The 22,771-nt window shown below is 39.5% G+C and overlaps 1 protein-coding gene across 3 annotated transcripts in view; it reads left to right on the forward strand.

Annotated features, from left to right (window-relative positions):
* RP1 (RP1 axonemal microtubule associated) overlaps nucleotides 1-22,771 on the forward strand; it is a 327,943-nt gene that overhangs the window by 297,744 nt on the left and 7,428 nt on the right. For 2 of the 3 annotated variants that reach the window (XM_078353550.1, XM_078353551.1), the window contains exons 29-30: nucleotides 3,011-3,089; nucleotides 16,980-20,153. In XM_078353550.1, the coding sequence (XP_078209676.1) occupies nucleotides 3,011-3,089; nucleotides 16,980-17,179 (279 nt within the window). In that variant the 3' untranslated portion in view covers nucleotides 17,180-20,153. Of the gene's footprint in view, nucleotides 1-3,010; nucleotides 3,090-16,979; nucleotides 20,154-22,771 lie in introns of those variants that run through there. The other variant, XM_035277479.3, reaches the window with a different exon arrangement.

Consider the following 22,771-nt stretch of genomic DNA (forward strand, 5'->3'; position numbering starts at 1 on the left):
ATATATGAGGCCAACAATCATATGAAAAATTGCTCATCATCACTGGTCATCAGAGAGATGCAAATCCTAACCACACTGAGATACCATCTCATGCCAGTTAGAATGGTGATCATTAAAAAATCTGGAGACAACAGATACTGGAGAGGATGTGGAGAAATAGCAACACGTTTACACTGTTGGTGGGAGTGTAAATTAGTTCAACCATTGTGGAAGACAGTGTGGAGATTCCTCAAGGCCTTAGAAATAGAAATTCCATTTGACCCAGCAATCCCATTACTGGGTATATATCCAAAGGACTATAAATCATTCTACTATAAGGACACATGCACACAAATGTTCATTGCAGCACTGTTTACAATAGCAAAGACCTGGAACCAACCCAAATGCCCATCGATGATAGACTGGACTGGGAAAATGTGGCACATATACACCATGGAATACTATGCAGCAATCAAAAACGATGAGTTCGTGTCCTTTGTAAGGACATGGATGAAACTGGAGAACATCATTCTCAGCAAACTGACACAAGAACAGAAAATGAAATACCACATATTCTCACTCATAGGCAGGTGAGGAAAAATGAGGAAGGGAGTACTACACATCGGGGTCTATTGGGGGGAATGGGGAGGGACAGTGTGGGGGGAGCTGGGGAGGGATAGCCTGGGGAGAAATGCCAAATGTGGGTGAGGGGCAGGAAGGCAGCAAAACACACTGCCATGTGTGTACCTATGCAACTATTTTGCACGTTCTGCACATGTACCCCCAAACCTAAATGCAATAAAAAAGAAAATGTGGCGACCTTAGTGTGTGCCCTCTCAGAAGATCGGGGACAGGTCCTGCAGCTCATGATTGAGAACAGTGATCCCAGGAAGCAGCAGTGAAGGAACATAGAGATTGAGAGAGGGAAAGAGGAAGAGCCAGTAGAAGTGTGCACTCAAGAAGTCACTGCTGTTGGCAGCAGGAACTGGATGTCTCTGGACCAGTGCCACCAGGCTGGGCACCAGGAGCAGCAGTGGCAGAAGCAGTCTTGGGAGATAGAACTCGTGTCTTATGGTCATGCACAGATAAATTCCATCTCTGCCATTATGGTTACTGCATCCATGGCCCATGGCCCATGGCCCATTGCACCACAGGCACTGAGGTGGCCGTGGCAAGACCTCTAAATAAAAACTTATAAAATATGATTGGAAAATAATTTAAAACAAAGTGACATGGGAAGCTCAGGTAGGAGAATTGCTGCCGCCCAGCCCATCTTAGCAAGACCTCATCTCTAAAAACAGAGAAAAAGAAAGAAAAAGAAAGAAGAAAGAAAGAAAGAAAGAAAGAAAGAAAGAAAGAAAGAAAGAAAGAAAGAAAGAAAGACATAAATTAATAGAGAACTATACTATGTTCAGGGACTCAGTATTATAAAGTTCTTACTGCAGTCTAATTGGTCTGCAGTTTTAATGCAATACCAATCAAAATCTCAGGAACTTTTTAAAAACAGAAATTGGCAGTCTAATTGTATAATTGATGTGTAAATGCAAACAGTCGAATACACTTAAAATAAATGTTGAAGAAGCACCAAGTGGAGGAATTACAGTGCCAGATATCGAGACTTATAAAATTAAAGTAATAAGACAGCATCAATTTGTACAAAAGAGGGTATCCGAATCACCAATAAACATAAAAAGCCTACCCAGCCTTATTAGTAATCAGGAAGAGACAATGAAAACCACAGTGAGGTGTTACTGTGCATGATCAGGTGGTTAAACTTAAAGAGTAACAAGAAATACTGATTCGCCTTGTAGCACTTTGAACTCTCAAATGCCGTGCACATGGAGTACATATTAGTACAAGCATTTTTAAAAAGTGAGACTCTCTCTATAGTTAGATAATAATATATAATATATAAATATGCATTATATATACAAATATGTATATTTATATATATATACACACACACACCCCCTATCCCCTATAACCCAGTGTTTCCCAACAGAAATATATTCATGTATCATGAAAAGACATGCATGAGAATGTTCTGAGCAACATTATTCTAGGAATAATGTTTGTCTATAAATAGTAGAGTGGATACATAATTTGGGGTAATATTCAGTAATGAACAAGATGCTGCTGAACAAAATGACATGAATGAATCTCACAAACACTGGGTGACACAAGTTGGCAGAGCAACAATGCACTATAGCATTCTGTTGATATATGGCCCTAGACAAAGCAAAACTAATTAAAAGTGCTACAGGTCAGGGTAGTGGATGTCGTTTGTGGAGATGGTGACTGAAAGGGGCATGTTGGGGTCTTGGGTGGTGCTAAAGCTCTGTTACTTACATGGATGTGTTTGTTGAGCATGTCTTTGTAAACTGCATGCCTGTATCTATTTCATAGTTTATTTTAAAATGTCCTGTGTGTGTGTGTATATATGTATATATGTACATATATATGTGTGTACATACACATATTTCAACACATAGTTTATTTAAAAATAAGATCCTGAGAGATAGGACAATGAGGTAAACACCAATTCTGGTGGTAGCCTCCTGAGTCTGAGACTTGGCTCTTCATCCACTAGGTGTTGACCTGGGACAAGTAGCTTAACTCCAGGTGCTGTGGAATGAGGAAGTGAGTAGTACTGACCTCATGGGCAGTCCTGAGGATTAAATGATATTTCATAATATATGAAAAATGCTGGGGGAGTTTGGCACTTACTCATGTAGTACAGATTATGAGCTGTTATTATTAGTAATAGTAGATTGAAAATAAATGTCCTAACTACATTCTAAGACTCTTTTCACTAGACTATGTAATTGAGGAAAGCAAGAATTATATTCTACATGTTTTTGCATCTCTCACTAAGCATAGTGTAGAACTTTGCCCATAAAATAGTGGTAATTTTTATAGCAGTAGTAAAAATAATAGTATAGTGGCCGTATAGTATCAATAGTTATGCTATTTTTTTTCTACAGGAAGGAAATATCCTAATGGTCACTGAGTTTATTTCTTTATTGTACAGGTTGATATTTTTTCCATTAAGGCTGTCTCTCTCGGAAAATTGAAGAAAGTTCTGGTTAGTCATGATGGGACAGGTCCAGGTAAGATTTAGTCTCTTGGTAAGAAGTTTATTTTGCAAATTTATGAAAAATCATATAAAAGGCAGGTGAAAGAACAGAAAAATATGCAGGTCATGTAAAATTCAGATAAGAAAATAATCTTATTTTACATTATATAAAATGTAAATATATAAAGTTATATTTATATATAATTGACATTAAATCCATTTACATTAAATATATTTAATATAAATTCATGATATATATTTGCATTAGGTGTATTTACATTAAATATAATGTAAGGTTATAAATGATCACAAATTAAATTATATAGTGACCATTTATTGATGAACATATTAAATTATGCACACTTACATTAAATATATTTAATATAAATTTATGAAGTTTTGTCAGATTGATTTTATTTTTTATTTTTTAATTTCATTTTAGGTTTTGGGGTGCATGTGAAGAATATGAAAGATAGTTGCATAGGTACACACGTGGCAGTGTGATTTGCCAGGTTATTACATGACATACAAGCACATGATTATGTTTCACAGGAAATTTCCTAGAAAGTCAAAAGTTTTTGTGTGTGCATGTGTGTGATCTCCAGACTCCCTGAGAATTCTTGACGGTTGGGTGTCTGTCATGTCTGTTCCCACAGCTGTGTCTCCCAGGTCCCTTATCCCATACTCTTCAGCAAACCAGCCCCTTGAGCACCAACCCGAATCCAACCTTTCCCTCCCTGTCTTCTCCCCAGCCACAGCTATCAACCAAGCCTTGTCAATTCCACTTTATTCATCTCTTTCCTAGAGCTATTAAATTCAAATTTCAGTTCTAGTGCTAAAATGTAACTCTATATTTTAACTTATATCATAGTACTGAAACCATTTACCACATTGATTTTCATATTTCTTTTTTCTTTCTGCTAGATTTTGAGTTTTTTTTAAAGACTAGAATTATGTCGTCTTTACCTTATTTTCCTAGTGCCTAGTATTGTGCCTGACAGTATAGTTTAATTAGTGACCATTTGTTGAATGAACATATTTAAATCAGTGAAATGATTTTTCAGTAAAGCTCTTTAAAATGAATGGGAAGACCTTAAAGTGGCCATAGTGACAGAAACCAAATGGAGCTGAAGCAGAAAAGGTAAGGTAGTAGTGAACAGAAATAAAATAGACACATAGCTCAATGAGTTTGGGATCATTATAGAGGAAATTATTAGAAAAGGCAGAAGTAAGAAATTGAATAGAGGAAGGAATGACATAATATGCTTCCTTCTATACATGGTGTCACTTCAGAGTGGTGTCACTGTAGAGTGGTGTATGTCTAAGGTGGTGTCACTGTAGAGCAGTGCCACTGTTGAGTGATGTCACTGTGGAACATTGTCACTGTAGAGCAGTGTCTGTAGGCTGGTATCACTGCAGAGCACTGTCACTGTAGAGTGGCATCACTGTGGAGTGGTGCCTCTGCAAGGTGGCATCAGTGTGAAGTGGCATCTCTGCAAGGTGGTGTCACTGTGGAGTGGTGTCTCTGTAAGGTGGCATTTCTCTAAGTTTGCTTCACTGTGGGGTGGCGTTTCTCTAAGGTGGTGTCACTGTGGAGTGGCATTTCTGTCAGGTGGCCTCACTGTGGAGTGGTGCCACTGTACAGCAATGTTACTGTAGATCAGTGTCACTGTACAGCAATGTGACTGTAGAGCAATGTCACTGTACCACAGTGTTACTGTAGATCAATGTCACTGTACCACAGTGTTACTGTAGATCAATGTCACTGTACCACAGTGTTACTGTAGATTGATGCCACTGTACCACAGTGTTACTGTAGATCAATGTCACTATACCGCAGTGTTACTGTAGAATGATGTCACTGTACTGCAGTGTTAGCGTAGATCAATTGCACTGTTCCACATGTTACTGTAGATCAATGTCACTGTGCAGCAGTCTTACTGTAAATCAAGGTCACTGTACCACAGTGTTACTGTAGATCGACGTCACTGTATAGCAGTGTTACTGTAGACCAACATCAGTGTACTGCAGTGTTACTGTAGATTGATGTCACTGTACCACAGTGTTACTGTAGATCAATGTCACTGTATTGCAGTGTTACTGTAGAATGATGTCACTGTACTGCAGTGTTACAGTAGATCAATGTCACTGTTCCACAGTGTTACTGTAGATCAATGTCACTGTACCGCAGTGTTACTGTAGATCAGTGTCACTGTGCAGCAGTATTACTGTAGATCGAGGTCACTGTACCACAATGTTACTGTAGCTTGATGTCACTGTACAGCAGTGTTAGTGATCAATGTCACTGTACCACAGTGTTACTGTAGATCAATGTAACTGTACCACAGTGTTACTGTAGATCAATGTCACTGTGCAGCAGTGTTACTGTAGATCGATGTCACTGTATACCAGTGTTACTGTAGATCAACGTCACTGTACTGCAGTGTTACTGTAGATCGATGTCACTGTACTACAGTGTTACTGTAGATCAATGTCAGTGTTCCACAGTGTTACTGTAGATCGATGTCACTGTACCACAGTGTTACTGTAGAATGATGTCACTGTACCACAGTGTTACTGTAGATATATGTCACTGTATAGCAGTGTTACTGTAGATCGACATCACTGTACCGCAGTGTTACTGTAGATCGATGTCACTGTGCAGCAATGTTACTGTAGATCGACGTCACAGTGCAGCAATGTTACTGTAGATCGACATCACTGTGCCACAGTATTACTGTAGATCGACGTCACTGTGCAGCAATGTTACTGTAGATCGAGATCACTGTGCAGCAGTGTCAGTGTAGATCAACGTCACAGTGCAGCAATGTTACTGTAGATCGACATCATTGTGCCGCAGTATTACTGTAGATCGACGTCACTGTGCCACAGTATTACTATAGATCAACATCACTGTGCAGCAATGTTACTGTAGATCGATTTCACTGTGCAGCAATGTTACTGTAGATCAACATCACTGTGTAGCAATGTTACTGTAGATCGATGTCACTGTGCAGCAATGTTACTATAGATAGACATCACAGTGCAGCAATGTTACTGTAGATCGATGTCACTGTGCCACAGTATTACTGAAGATCGATGTCACTGTGCAGCAATGTTACTGTAGATCGACATCACTGTGCAGCAATGTTACTGTAGATCGATTTCACTGTGCAGCAATGTTACTGTAGATCGACATCACTGTGCAGCAATGTTACTGTAGATCGATGTCACTGTGCTGCAGTATTACTGTAGATCGATGTCATCGTGCAGCAACGTTACTGTAGATCGATTTCACTGTCCAGCAATGTTACTGTAGATCGACGTCACTGTGCAGCAAAGTTACTGTAGATCGACATCACTCTGCAGCAAGGTTACTGTAGATCAACGTCACTGTGCAGCAATGTTACTGTAGATTGATGTCACTGTGCAGCAATGTTACTGTAGATCGAGATTACTGTGCAGCAGTGTTAGTGTAGATCGACATCACAGTGCAGTAATGTTACTGTAGATCGACGTCACTCTGCAGCAATGTTACTGTAGATCGACATCACTGTGCAGCAATGTTACTGTAGATCGACATCACTGTGCAGCAATGTTACTGTAGATCGATGTCACTGTGCCGCAGTATTACCGTAGATCGATGTCACTGTGCAGCAATGTTACTGTAGATCGACGTCACTCTGCAGCAATGTTACTGTAGATCGATGTCACTGTGCAGCAATGTTACTGTAGATCGACGTCACTCTGCAGCAATGTTACTGTAGATCGACATCACTGTGCAGCAATGTTACTGTAGATCGACATCACTGTGCAGCAATGTTACTGTAGATCGATGTCACTGTGCCGCAGTATTACCGTAGATCGATGTCACTGTGCAGCAATGTTACCGTAGATCGATGTCACTGTGCAGCAATGTTACTGTAGATCGACGTCACTGTGCAGCAAAGTTACTGTAGATCGACATCACTCTGCAGCAATGTTACTGTAGATCGACATCACTGTGCAGCAATGTTACTGTAGATCGATGTCACTGTGCAGCAATGTTACTGTAGATTGATGTCACTGTGCAGCAATGTTACTGTAGATCGATTTCACTGTGCAGCAATGTTACTGAAGATCAGCGTCACTGTGCAGCAATGTTAGTGTAGATCGATGTCACTGTGCAGCAATGTTACTGTAGATCAACCTCACAGTGCAGCAATGTTACTGTAGATCGACATCACTCTGCAGGAATGTTACTGTAGATCGACGTCACAGTGCAGCAATGTTACTGTAGATCGACATCACAGTGCCACAGTATTACTGTAGATTGACGTCACTGTGCAGGAATGTTAATGTAGATCGACGTCACTGTGCAGCAATGTTACTGTAGATCGACGTCACTGTGCAGTAATGTTCCTGTAGATCGACGTCACTCTGCAGGAATGTTACTGTAGATCGACATCACTCTGCAGGAATGTTACTGTAGATCAACGTCACAGTGCAGGAATGTCACTGTAGATCGACGTCACAGTGCCACAGTATTACTGTAGATCGATGTCACTGTGCCACAGTATTACTGTAGATCGACGTCACTGTGCAGCAACATCACTGTAGATCGACGACACAGTGCAGCAACGTCACTGTAGATGACGTCACTGTGCAGCGACGTCACTGTAGATGACGTCACTGTGCAGCGACGTCACTGTAGATCGACGTCACTGTGCAGCGACGTCACTGTAGATCGACGTCACTGTGCAGCGACGTCACTGTAGATCGACGTCACAGTGCAGCGACGTTACTGTAGATCGACGTCACAGTGCAGCGATGTTACTGTAGTTCGACGTCACTGTGCAGCAATGTCACTGTAGGTTGCCGTCACTGTGCAGCAATGTCACTGTAGATCGACGTCACTGTGCAGCAATGTTACTGTAGATCGACATCACTGTGCCACAGTATTACTGTAGATCGACGTCACTGTGCAGCAATGTTACTGTAGATCGATGTCACTGTGCAGCAATGTTACTGTAGATCGAGATCACTGTGCAGCAGTATCAGTGTAGATCGATGTGACAGTGCAGCAATGTTACTGTAGATCGACATCACTGTGCCACAGTATTATTGTAGATTGACGTCACTGTGCAGCAACGTTACTGTAGATCGGCGTCACTGTGCAGCAATGTTACTGTAGGTCGACGTCACTTTGCAGCAATGTCACTGCAGATTGACGTCACTGTGCAGCAGTGTCAGTATTAATTGACGTCACTGTGCAGCAACGTCACTGTAGATTGATGTCACTGTGCAGCAATGTTACTGTAGATCGATGTCACAGTGCAGCAATGTTACTGTAGATCGACGTCACAGTGCAGCAATGTTACTGTAGATCGACGTCACTGTGCAGCAATGTTACTGTAGATCGATTTCACTGTGCAGCAATGTTACTGTAGATCGACGTCACTGTGCAGCAATGTTACTGTAGATCGATGTCCCTGTGCAGCAATGTTACTGTAGATCGACGTCACAGTGCAGCAATGTTACTGTAGATCGACGTCACTGTGCAGCAAGGTTACTGTAGATCGATGTCCCTGTGCAGCAATGTTACTGTAGATCGACGTCACTGTGCAGCAATGTTACTGTAGATCGACGTCACTGTGCAGCAATGTTACTGTAGATCGACGTCACTGTGCAGCAAGGTTACTGTAGATCGATGTCCCTGTGCAGCAATGTTACTGTAGATCGACGTCACTGTGCAGCAATGTTACTGTAGATCGATGTCCCTGTGCAGCAATGTTACTGTAGATCGACGTCACAGTGCAGCAATGTTACTGTAGATCGACGTCACTGTGCAGCAAGTTTACTGTAGTTCGATGTCACAGTGAAGCAATGTTACTGTAGATCGACGTCACAGTGCAGCAAGTTTACTGTACTTCGATGTCACTGTGCAGCAATGTCACTGTAGATCAACATCACTGTGCAGCAGTGTCAGTGTAGATCGATGTCACTGTGCAGCAGTGTCACTGTAGATCGACGTCACTGTGCAGCAATGTCACTGTAGATCGACGTCCCTGTGCAGCAATGTCAGTGTAGATCGACGTCCATGTGCAGCAATATCACTGTAGATCGACGTCACTGTGCAGCAATGTCACTGTAGATCGACGTCACTGTGCAGCAATGTCACTGTAGATCGATGTCACTGTGCAGCAATGTCACTGTAGACCGACGTCACAGTGCAGCAATGTTACTGTAGATCGACGTCACTGTGCAGCAATGTTACTGTAGATCGACGTCACTGTGCAGCAATGTTACTGTATTTCGACATCAGTGTGCAGCAATGTTACTGTAGGTTGACGTCACTGTGCAGCAATATTACTGTAGGTCGATGTCACTTTGTGGCAATGTTACTGTAGATCGATGTCACTGTGCGGCAATGTCACTGTAGATCGACGTCACTGTGCAGCAATGTTACTGTAGATCGACGTCACTGTTCAACAATGTTACTGTAGATTGACATCACTGTGCAGCAATGTCAGTGTAGATTGATTTCACTTTACAGTGATGTTATTGGAGAAGAGTGTCACCATAGAGTGACTTCACTGCAGAGTGGTGTTAGTCACAGCCATGGCACTGTAAAGCAGTGTCACTAAAGAGTGGTATCACTGTAGAGTGTTGTCATTATAGAGTGGTGTCACTGCAGAGCTGTGACACTGTAGACTGTGTCATTGTAGACTGGTGTCACTGTAGAGTGGGGTCATTGTAGAGCAGTTTCAGCATAGAGCAGTGTCACTGTAGAGGGATGTCAGTGTATAGTTGTTTCACTGCAGAGTGATGTCACTGTAGGGTAGTGTCACTGTAGAGCAGTGTCACTGTTGAGCATTGTTACGATGAAGCAGTATCACTATAGATGGAGTTACTGTAGGGCATTGTCACTGTAGGGTGGTGTCACTGTAAGGTGGTGTCACTGTAGAGGGGTGTCACTGCAGAGTGATGTCACTGTAGGGTAGTGTCATTGTTGAGCATTGTTACGATGGAGCAGTATCACTATAGATGGAGTTACTGTAGGGCATTGTCACTGTAGGGTGGTGTCACTGTAAGGTGGTGTCACTGTAGAGAAGTGTCACTGCAGAGTGATGTCACTGTAGGGCAGTGTCACTGTTGAGCATTGTTATGATGGAGCAGTATCACTATAGATGGAGTTACTGTAGGCCATTGTCACTGTAGGGTGGTGTCACTGTACAGGGGTGTCACTGTAGATGGGTATCAGTAAGGAATTGTTTCACTGTGGAGTGGTGTCTCTGTAGTGCTGGGTTGCTGCAGAGTGGAGTCACTGTATGGTGTGGTGACTTTTAGATTACTTTTATGAAGGGTGGAAAATTTTACTGTGACTTTCTACTTTTGCCCCAAGCTGCCCTTGCCAACAGCACATGGATTTTCAGGATAGCTAATTACATTCAGAGCTGGAGACTTTGGTTTGGATTGGAAAAGAACAGTTAGTAGAACTCCCAGATTGTTGTTTTAAACAAGAATGTTTAGACATCCGACCCACATCCTAAAAAGCCAGAATTGAGATGCTGTAGAGAAAATTGCAGCCACAAGAGCAGAGCAATCACTATTGGAGGCAGAGGAAAGAGAAAATTAGGCATTTATTTGAAGAGGTAGGCTGGACATTTGAAAGAGAAGATATTATAACCAAGATTGTTTGATACAAATAATAAAAATGACAGAAGGAAGAATGAAGGAGACATTGTGATTTTAAACATATTTACATGGCTAATTTACTCATATAGAAATTACTTTGATGGAGGGAGCAACAAACTTCCAAAATACTTAATTTTTTTTCAAGGAAACATTCATTAACAAAAAAATGTTAACAGACGTGGGAAGGACAATAGGGAAATTCTCATGTTATTTTTTTTTTCATTTTTAAGACGAAGCCACATTCAATATTACGCTTTTAACACAAATACAGTTATGTCTAGGGTTATCTAACCACAAATGGAATAAATGGAAAGCTTCAGTAAAGCCTCAGATTTGTAGCAAATTTGTAGAACTTCAGAATAGTTAGGAATTATCTGAGTATCTTAAATAAAGTAGACCCCTGGGCCCACACCAGAGGTTCTGCCTGAGTGGGTTCCGAGTAGTCAGAAGTATATGTGCTTTTCTGCTTGTCTCTTGCATCACAAGCACCTCCAGGGTCCTGATTCCAGAGGTCCTCAGACTGCGTCTCCAGGGTTCTTTGTTGAGGGCCTGCAGGATGCACATGTGAGTGAGATGCATGGGGTGTGTGCTCACAGGCAGGGCCCAGGGTGCAGACACATAGGAAATACTTGTACTAAGTTAGAATGAAGTATGACAAATATTTGAAAGTGACCTTCACAGTGCTATTGTGTTTGGCAAAGGGACCTGAAGAACATGAACACTTTCACAAGAAAGGAAGAAAATGTGGTAGGTAGGCTGGGGGTGAGGGCCAGGTTTTGGCTGGATATTTGGAAATTTCAATGGGCTTCTCTGACTGGTGGGATTAGGCTATTTGAAACTCAGTAAAGGAAAGCCGAGTAATTACTTTAACATCATTTTAAAGTTCTTTAAAGAAACTATCCTTCCTGCATTATGAATACTCATTCCACTAAAATAAAAATATACCATAATAGAGTATCCAGGTTATGTTCTTTTCCCATCTTTTCTTTTCGAACTGTGTATTAGGTGGAGTCTGATGGCCCACTACCTAATATAAGCCTGAGCATTACTGGTACTGATGGTTCTACTGTGTTCACCTCTCCCACAAGGTATCCATCCTGATTTTTAGAATTTCTTCATGATTTCAAAAACCTCTGCTTTAAAGAAAGGCTTTACTAATCATGTGGGGATGCTTATAAACACTGATAGTTTCCGTGCTTTGTGGAAATTATGATGTGCCATATACTGCCTTTGTGACATGATTTTTTTAACTCAACATTGTTTCCAAGATATATACACTTTCATGTGTAGAGCAACAGTTGATTTTCACCACTCTAATATTGTAATGCATAATTACGCATATGAATCTGTTCATCTCTTGTTAATGCTCAGTTGTGTTGTTTCCAGTTTGACTGTTACAAACAAGCTGAAACAAACATTCTTTTTTATTTTTATCTTCGAGACAGTCTTACTCTGTCACCCAGGCTGGAGTACAGTGGTGTGATCTTGGCTCACTGCAGCCTCTGCCTCCTGGGTTCAAGCAATCCTCCTGCTTCAGCCTCCCAAGAAGCTGGGACTGCAGGCTCACCCCACCACACTTGGCTAATTTTTTGTAGAGACGGGGTTTTGCCATGTTGGCCAGGCTGATCTCAAACTCCTGACCTCAGGTAATCTACCTGCCTTGGCCTCCGAAAGTGCTGGGATTACTGGCATAAGCCACTGTGCCCAGCCTGAAATAAACATTCTAATGCACAGAAGCAAGCGTTCCTCTAGGAGAGTGGTTCCCAACTGGGGGAAGATTTGCCTCCTAGGGACATTTGGCAATGTCTGCAGTTTTGGTTGTCACAGCTGGTAGGTGCTACTACCAGCACCTAATGGGTAGAGGCCTGAGATGCTGCTAAGCATTTTACCACACACAAGACAGTCCCATAACAAAGAACTATCAGGCCCCACATGTCAGCGGAGCTGAGACTAAGAAACCTTAGATTCTAAGGTAAATCCAAGAAGTCAATTACTAGGCAGGTCAAAGGATATGATCAGCTCTGGCTCTCCTAGACAAACTACTAGTTCCAAAAGTGATTCTGCTAAGTTCTGCTTTTACCTACGTATACAAGATTTTTTGGTATATTGCATCATATGCTCACCAACACTTGGTACACTTAATTTTTGCTTTTATTTTATGTAAGTTGGTATAAAATACTATTCTCTTTGACCCTAATTTGCATTACCCTGATTTCTTGGAACAGTGAGCATTCTTTCTACTTTTTTTAATTCTTAACTGAATTTATCTGTCTGTGGAAATACATGTTCTTGTCCATAATATTTAGGGTAAAAGCAAAGGTTCTCTAATAAAAAGTGATTTTTAAAAAAAAGTTTTTTATGTGTTTTTTTTTTTTGAGATGGAGTTTCACTCTTGTTATCCAGGCTGGAGTGCAATGGCGCGATCTCGGCTCACCGCAACCTCCACCTCCTGGGTTCAGGCAATTCTCCTGCCTCAGCCTCCTGAGTAGCTGGGATTACAGGCATGCACCACCATGCCCAGCTAATTTTTTGCATTTTTAGTAGAGACGGGGTTTCACCAAATTGACCAGGATGGTCTCGATCTCTTGACCTCATGATCCACCCACCTTGGACTCCCAAAGTGCTGGGATTACAGGCATGTTTTTTTTTTTTACAGAGTCTCAGTCACCAGCTGCCAGGCTGAAGTACAGTGACATGATCTTGGCTCACTGCAACATTTGCCTCCTGGGTTCAAGCACTTCTCCTGCCTCAGCCTCCTGAGTAGCTGGGACTATAGGCACGCCCCACCACACCCGGCTAATTTTTGTATCTTTAGTAGAGACGGGCTTTCACCATGTTGGCCAGGATGGTCTCGATCTCTTGACCTTATGATCTGCCCGCCTCAGCCTCCCAAAGGGATTACAGGCATGAGCTACCGCGCCCAGCAAAAAAAAAAAGGTTTTTTTTTTTTTTTTTTAAAGATAGCAGCATGTGTGGAACACAGGTAACAGCCCCAAAGTGATGACCATGCCCAGCCAGCCATCAGGGACCAGGTCCTTCCCCTTGCTATTCTTCCATCACCTAAATCTCCTCTCCTCTGCCTGGTCAGAACTGGTTACACACATGGAGAAGAGGGAGAGTCCCCTGCAGCAGTGTCTTTTGAGCATGGGAGATGGCAACTGTGCATACAACTTCTGGCCACATTTCATTCCTGAGAAATTAGTCACATAGTTCATTTGTGGCTGTAGAGACATCTGGGAGATGTGGGCCACTCGCATGGCAGAAATGGCAAGAAAAGGGAAAGCAAATAGCAGTGACTTGCACCATATCTTCTCTAGTTTGTGTTGTATTTTGCTGGCTGAAATTCTTAATTTTAAAGTAGTTTAATTTAAGAGTATAGTATAATTTTTAAATTATCAGTACATTTTGTGTCTTATTTAAGAAAGTCATTTCTACCTGTACAGTATTCCAAATATATATATATATGCAAATCATGTGCTGGATAACCATGTTTCAGTCAACGTGGACCACGTATAGGATGGGAGGCCCATCAGATTATAATGGAGTTGAAAAATGCCTATCATCTAGTAACATCATAGCTGTTTCAATATTGTAGTGAAACACACTACCTTTTCTATGTTTAGATACACAGATACTTACCATTGTGTGACAATCACCTACAGTATTTAGTACAGTAACATGCTGAACAGGTTGTAGCCTAGGATGAATAGGCTGTGCCATATCACCTGGGTGTGCAGTAGGCAATACCATCTACGTTTGTGTAAGTGCTCACAGTGTTTGCACAATAATGGAATCATCTAATGATGCCATTCTGAGAATGTGTCCCTGACATTGATGACTACAAGTTTATACATCCACATGCATATATTTTAAGTCTTATTTTTAAGATTTAAAATTTTACTCCATGTGTAATTGATTTCTATGTATGATATGAGGATGGAATCAACTTGCATTTTTTTCATATGGATCACCAATTGTACCACTACTGTGTGTTGACTACTTCCTCTTCACTTGAGAGCTCAATGACTGCTTGTATAAAATAAAGTCATCTTTATTTTATACAAGCAGTCATTGCTTTGCATGGTATCCATATTCACAAATTTCACTTGCAACAGTTTAGTTAACACAAGTCCCCAAATAGCATAGTTCAAATTTCAGTTACCATGCTATAGTAACTGCAATTGCATAAGTACAAACTTTGCTGCCAGCTTTTTAGTCTATAAATCACTATCTGGATAACAGATGCACATTCTCATCAGTGACCAATCACATCACTTCTTCCAATGTCTGTCTGTTGGTGCTGGGTCTTGGTGTACTTGTTATCAGTTAATGCACAGACAGCAAAGCTCATTGTTGTGTTGCTTCCTTGTTTACCAATAATGAATCCATGTGACAGTTTATAACAATATATAATTGAAAGATGAAAGGGCCTCAAAGAAAGGAAAAGTAGCAATGCTGGAAGTGAGGTTCAAATCTAGCATAAATGGGGTTATAGATGAAATTTATCACCATGAAAGTGTTGACACTGCCACCATTTAAGAGACTTTAGATTCTCAGCCAGAGGAAATTAGTGAGGGGAATTGATGTCCATAGATGAGGAAGGTGGTGGTGACAAAAATGATGAGGATATCAATAAAAACTTCGCTTAAAGGAATTCTGAGATATTTTATGACATTGAAAACACAAAAACTATGTTGTAAGCTGTCCAAATTTAGGAGTTTAATAATGCACTTAGAGGCAAAAGATGCTTGCTCTGTATTATAAATTATGTAATGAGAAAAAGAAGGCAAGCACCAAACAATTCCTGAGATTTTTTATTAAAAAGAAATAAAACCTTTTAATTTTCAATGTTTCTAATGTTTTAAATTATAGTACATTACATGGTAGTCTTACTACTTTTCATTTTTGTAACCATTTTAAATTCACGGTAAAGGCTTTTTGATGTTTTGGAAAAATGTTTAAAGATCATCAAGCAGTCATAATTTTTCCCTGTTGATTATTAAGATGGCTTACCTAGTTTCAGCTTGCAGTTTTTGTTATGGTTCCACACTAATGTGCAGAGCAGAGCGCCCTATATCAAGTTTGTATGAATGGGAAATGTTAATTCTGAATTGCTTTTCTGTTCCATAGTCAATTTATCTATGCCAGCCCAATTCCATATTGCCTTGATTGGTACAGATTTACAATAAATGTTGATAACCGGTAGGGTGATTCCCCTCCCTTCTCAAGATCAGAAGTGCCTGTGATATTATTAGGCCTTTATCATCCACATGAATTTTATTACCAGCTTTTGGATTTTCATGTAAAACACTATGGTGAATTTGATTTAATTACATTGCAGTCTTAAATTAGTTTATGAGGAACTGACATCTTTATATCGTCCTACTTACCAATATGAGATAGCTCTTCATTTATTTATGGATTTTTCTTTTTTTTTGCTGTCATTTTCTACATTTAGATGATTTTTTTCTATAAATTATACTACATCTGCTTTTAAATTTGCTCTTAAATTCTTAAATTTTACAGCAATTCAACATTGTGACTTTCATTGAATTATGCTTTTTAATCTTTCCTCTCTGGCTAATAGAAATACACTGGAATTTTATGTATTAATTATATTTCTAAAAAATTTTCTCATCACTCTTAATTTTACATTCTGTAGTTTTTTGGGGTTTTAATTAAGTCATGTCTTCTGTAAATAATGAAAGTTCTGTTTCTTTTTTCTACATCTATCACTTTTCCTTTTCCTTTCTTTCTTATCTCCTCTCCTTCCTTCCTTCTTCGCTCTCTCTACCTTCTTTCCTTACTTTCATTTTTCTTTAATTGTATTGACAAGTGCAGTAATCAATGACAACTTCTAAATTTTCACTATTAAGAATGATGATTGATTGTGACTTTCCATTATTTTTAAACCTATCAATCTTCTATGACTTATCATAACTGAAATGCATTTATGTGAATTTACTTCTCTCCTTATTCTTGGCTCATGTGATTTTAAATAATTTTTTTAGAGTTTTATAGAAAGTTTGGGTCTCTATCTTCTCTTTTCCTCTGCTTCTAGGACTCTGAGTAATTAGGTTGCTCACTCACACTTTCATTTCTCTACTGCTATAATTTGTATATGCATATTTTTGTACCCTGACACGTGTACTTAAAAAGGAACATTTGGATGATATATGAATAAAATCACAATGCTGGTATTTTTATGCTAAAGAGTTAAATAAATCTCCTTTGTCAACTCACACAGGTAATGGATGGTTTCTTGGGAGTATTGTTGTTAAGTCTGAAGATGAAGACAGCAGTGAAGAGGTGCTGTTTCCATGCAACAGGTGTGCTGTTACTCAACGCGTTGTTATGCAAAATTATGCTTCCTTTGTCCAATTTATTCCAACTGTGTCCTCCAGCATGCCCCCTCCCAGCTGTTGGACAGCATCATTCCCTTCCTGAAAACCAGAGTGGAAGGCCCGTCCTCAGGAGAGCTGTCCTTTATGAGCACTGGTCATTCTGTCTTCTTTTGTAATCTCTAACATTTTTCTCTTCTGAAACAAGTATGCTGAAATGGAAAGAAACTGGATTAGGACTTAGAAAACAGGTTCTTCTTTCTGTTTCTAAAAAACGTGATAAGCTCCCTGCTAGTACTGTGAACTTGGATACCACTCTGCTCTGAGGTTCAACATTCTCATATGGAAGATGGCAATAATACCTGCTTCTCCTAGTTCATTTGAATCATTTAAACTGAAATGATGTTATATATGTGAACTGTGAACTCCAATGCATTGTACTAATTTGGCGAGGCTATAATATAATGGGAGTCTGAAGTTGCAAGGGTAACTGTAATTCCTTGGCTGTGTGGTCATAAGTGAATTACTTAAACTCATAATTCTCAGTTTTCAAAGTTTTATGAGAATGATAAAACTTCTCTATCTACTTTATAGAGTTATAGTAAGTAGAATATTGAATGCACGTTAAAACAAAATTCATTGAAAATAGAAATTACACAGTTAAGTTCCCTACATTATTAATCAACCTACAGAATATGTTGATCCATTTGATCAGTCATTATATAAATAGTAATTGACCACCCATCATATCAAGAAGTGGGGTAGATAATGGAGATCCAGCAATAAGCCAATCCAGTTTCTGTCGGCAAGGATCTGTGGTCCCCACATGAGAACCTGGAAATGTTAACTACATGAGGGCCATGATAGAGGCTTATATATGCTGTGAAGACCAAGGTGTCAAGGTGCTATGTCCATGTGATTGCAGGTTCCTTGATTCCAGAGAACTCATGCATTGTGTATATTAATTTATTCATCCATTTGTTTATGCAAAAATATCGCATGCCTGCTAGGTGTTACGTACTAACCAAGTCCTAGAGATTTTGAGATAAAAGAGTAGAGTCCCTGTCTTCAAAGAACTTCCACTTGATCTTCAGCGAGGTAGAGGGATGTAGGGCTACATGAAGCTGGAGAGCTGCGTGTGCTCTGTGTTTAGCAGGTGGCTCAGCAACGCTATTCCCAAACTGAGGGACACTCTTCAGACATGCAGAGAAGCACATTGGTTGACTGACTGGATTTTACCTTGCCATAGTTTCACTTCTAGGAAATACTCATTCTTTAAAAACTTAATTAAAAGTTGCATTTTGTATGAACAAAATGTGTAGCACTTCTCTCATCATCTGTCTGGTTTTTTCCTCAATGCACATTCACATAAAGTGTATGTGGTAGTAGTTATTGCTGTTTTGTGAAATTCAAGCTCTAGGAAGAGACCTTGTATCTTTATTTTTGCAAGACGTGTTAGTAAATAAAGAATAGAAGGGGCAAAGATTGAAGCTTTTTAACATGAGATTTGGATTGCAGCTGCATTACTTACTAGCTCTGGGAGCCTCAATTTACTCTTACATAAAATGGCAGTAATGGCACCCATTTTGAAAGGTTGTTTGAGGATTTCAGACAATGTATATGAAGCACCTACAATAGTGTCCTGCAATTAGAGGATCCATGATGGTAAATGTCATTGTCATAGAAGCAATTTTAAAGAAAATTTTTGACATGATATTACACATGCAAATGAAGGGAGAAAAAAACACCTTTATTTCTAGATCATGTGTCTAGTATTTAGAACTCTTAAATAACTAAGTTTTACTTTTTAAAACATTGTATCTGCACAGTCCAACTCGGTAGCCACTAGTCACATATGGCTAATTAAGTTTAAATTAATCAAAATCAAGTCAAATAAAAAATATAGCTGCTTGGTCATATTAGCTACATTTCAAGTGTGGACACAGATGGTTAGTGACTACCATACTGGCCAGTATTACACAACATTTGGTTTTATATCACATCTAGATATTTGGAAACATACGAAGCTGTGTTTAATATTTTACTGTATAGTTTATTGCTCTAAATGTGATGCTACTTATGAAATAACATAAGGAATAAATGTAAGATTATTATTTTTCTAAATGTGTCATATTCAGCAAAGTCAGAGTCATCCAGGGCAGGTAATAATGGTCCCATTTCCTTCCAAGCCGAAATTAGTTTTCCTGGCAATGCAAAGGAATAGAAATTAAGATCGAAGTGATGAACGATCCAAGATGGCCAATTGATAACAGCTCGGGATTGCAGCTCTCAGTCAAAGTGCAGAGAAATAGAGGACACCACACTTTCAGACAAATTCTCGTTGCTCACAGAGCAGAAGATCCCCAGTGGAGGAACCACACGGGTCACCAGGTGACTCTTGTAGCTGGCGCAGTGGCTTCGCAGGCACCTCAGCGAGGCAGCTCTCGGAGCAGAATAAACAGGGCCGGCTCCTCTGCTGACTGAGGTTTGGAGCCCGGGGAAAGCAGAGTTGCCCATTACGGACACAAGAAGGAAGCCAGACAGGAGAATCCTGGGCAGAAAAGCACCATCAGTTTTAACGCCGCCGTTCTGGCCCTGAGAACTAACAACTTGGACGTCCAATCAAGAGACCTAATCTGAAAGTTGGTAATTTCAAAGACGACAGGAGGATAAATTTACAATGATGGGAAGAAACCAGCGTAAAAAGGCTGAGAATACTCAAAATCAGAACGCCTCTCCCTCTAAAGATGATCACAGTTCCACATCAACAATGGAACAAGGCTTGATGGAGAATGAGCGCATCCCAATGACAGAATCACGCTTCAGGGAATGGATAATAACAAACTTCGGTGAGTTGAAAGAACATGTTGTAGCCCAATGTAAAGAAACTAGGAACTTTAAAAAAAGGTTTGATGAAATCCTATTGAGAATAGACAACTTAGAGAGGAATATAAGTGAATTAATGGAACTGAAGAATACAATACAGGAACTCCGAGAAGTATGCACAGGTTTAAACACTCGAATTGTTCAAGCAGAAGAAAGGATAACAGAGGTCAAAGTCCAACTTAATGAAAGAAAACAAGAAGACAAGATTTGAGATAAAAGGATAAAAAGGAATGAGCAAAGTCTCCAAGAAATGTGAGACTATGTGAAAAGACCTAATTTACGTTTGATAGGTGTACCTGAATGCGATGGAGAGAATGAATCCAAGATGGAAAATACCTTTCAGGATATGATTCAGGAAAATTTTCCTGAATTAGCAAAGCAGGTCAATATTCAACCCCAGGTAATACAGAGAACACCACAAAGATATTCCTCAAGAAGAGCAACCCCAAGGCACATAATCGTTAGATTCACCAGGGTTGAAACGAAGGAGAAAATACTAAGGGCAGCCAGAGAGAAAGGTCAGGTTACCCACAAAGGCAAGCCTATCAGACTTACAGCAGATCTCTCAGCAGAAACTCTACAAGCCAGAAGAGAGTGGGGGCCAATACTCAACATCCTCAAAGAACAGAACCTTCAGCCCAGAATTTCATATCCAGCCAAACTAAGCTTCACAACTGAAGGAAAAATAAAATCTTTTATGAACAAGCAAGTACTCAGAGATTTTATTACCACCAGGCCTGCTTTACAAGAGCTTCTGAAAGAAGCATTAAACACAGAAAGAAACAACCAGTATTAGCCTTTTTAAAAATATACCAAAAAGTAAAGAGCACCAACATAAAGAAGAATTTACATCAATGAATGGATCAAACAGCCAGTTAACATCAAATGGCAGTAACCCTAAATTTAAATCGACTAAATCCCCCAATCAAAAGACACAGCCAAAACCCAACGGCATGTTACATCCAGACCTGTTTCACATGCAAAGATACACAATTACTCAAAACAAAGGAATGGAGAAAGATTTACCAACCAAATGGAGAGCAAAAATAAATAAATAAATAAATAAATAAATAAATAAATAAAAGCAGGAGTTGCAATTCTCTTAGCGGATAAAATAGATTTTAAAGCAACAAAGATATAATGGTAAAAGGATCAATACAACAACAAGAGCTAACGATCCTAACACCCAGATACATAGAGACTTAGATTCAATGAGACAGAAAATTAATAAGGGTATCAAGGACTCGAACTCAGATCTGGAACAAGTAAACTTAATAAATATTTATAGAGCTCTCCACTTTAAATACACAAAATATACATTCTTGTCTATACCACATTACACCTACTCATAGGTTTAAATGAAATATTGATTGGCCATTATTAATACCCATTTTTTTTCAGAATAAAGCAATATTTCCGTTCACCCTCCCTCTCTCTCTTCCTCTTTCTTTCTCTCCTTTACTCATTTTTTTTTCTTTCCTTCTCTCAAAAAAAGAAATCAACTTGTAAACCTCTATATCCAGGTTGGCAATGTCTCTCTCATTGCTTGAATTCCTTCCTTCCCTTCCCTCCCTCCCTCCCTCCCCACCCTTCCTCCGTTCCTTCCTCCCTCCCTTCCTCCTTCCCTCTCTAAAATAAATAAATAAATAAATAAACAGCGCTTTATTCTAAAAAAAAAAAAAAAGATGGAAGTGACTTCTTTCTACATTTTAGAATAATTGCAAACCTTAAAAATTGGATTTATAGAAAAAAGGTGCAAGTGAAAATATTTAAGATGTTTTATTGTATTATACTCTCATATGGAATATGCATCTATAGTATATCATTGCACTGCTGTCACTAACTTAACTATAGTAATATTACCTGTTTTTTTGCTTTTTCTCTCTGAGGACTCAGGTTTAAATAAGTAAGAAAAACGTTTTCTTACTATTCCATCAGAAGTGGAAGAAACCATTTAGTCTCATGGTTTGTTTGACAGACGAGAAAACTGTGACCTAATGAGATTAATGGTGTGCACACCTCAGATCCATTAGTCAGAGAGCAGGGGCTCTAGGTTTTTTGGCCTTCTGGAAAGTTTTAATTTAGTGTCTATCAATCCATTGTTTCTATGATATCACTATGATTTTGTGAATTATCTTCTACTGAAGAATTCCCTGCACAAGATACCAAATTTGCTATAAAATTGTTTTGTCAGAAAGTTCTACTTAGATTTTGGAGTGTTAGATGACATAAACGTTGCTGTGTTCCCCAGTATAGTTTATCAGCTTCTTAAGTGCAAGTCCCCTTCTAATTGTAGGAAAAGGAAGGTCTCTGAGAAAGAGTTATTTATAACTTTATTTGTGGAGTTTCAAAATAACCAAGATATAGAGGGGTTATATTTTGTGTTGTGGGAGTTGGTAAAATTTCCACACCCATCTGTTGTATTGCTGGAGAGAAAATCAGAAGAATACCCATCACCAGCATTTACTGAATGCTTTCCAAGGAACAGGCTTCACAGTAAAGCCAGAACTGCACACATAAACTCATCTGATGCCACAGCAAGCCTCTGGTAGACTCTGTGATATTTCAAAGACAAGGAAATTATCTTTGAAATATAAAGATGGGTTTTTTACAGAATATATTAATAATTGGTGGAGTCAGGACTCAGATCAAAATACATTTGACTGTAGAACTGTACTGTCTCACATGGGAGCCACAAGCCACGTATGTGTACTGAACTGTGGGCTATTCCAATGTAGGTATAAGATACAATCCAGAGTTCAAGAATGTGGAATAAAAAAGAATGTGATATAATTTTTATACTGATTACATG

This window comes from Callithrix jacchus, chromosome 16 (genome assembly GCF_049354715.1).
Source record: "Callithrix jacchus isolate 240 chromosome 16, calJac240_pri, whole genome shotgun sequence".
NCBI lineage: Eukaryota > Metazoa > Chordata > Mammalia > Primates > Cebidae > Callithrix > Callithrix jacchus.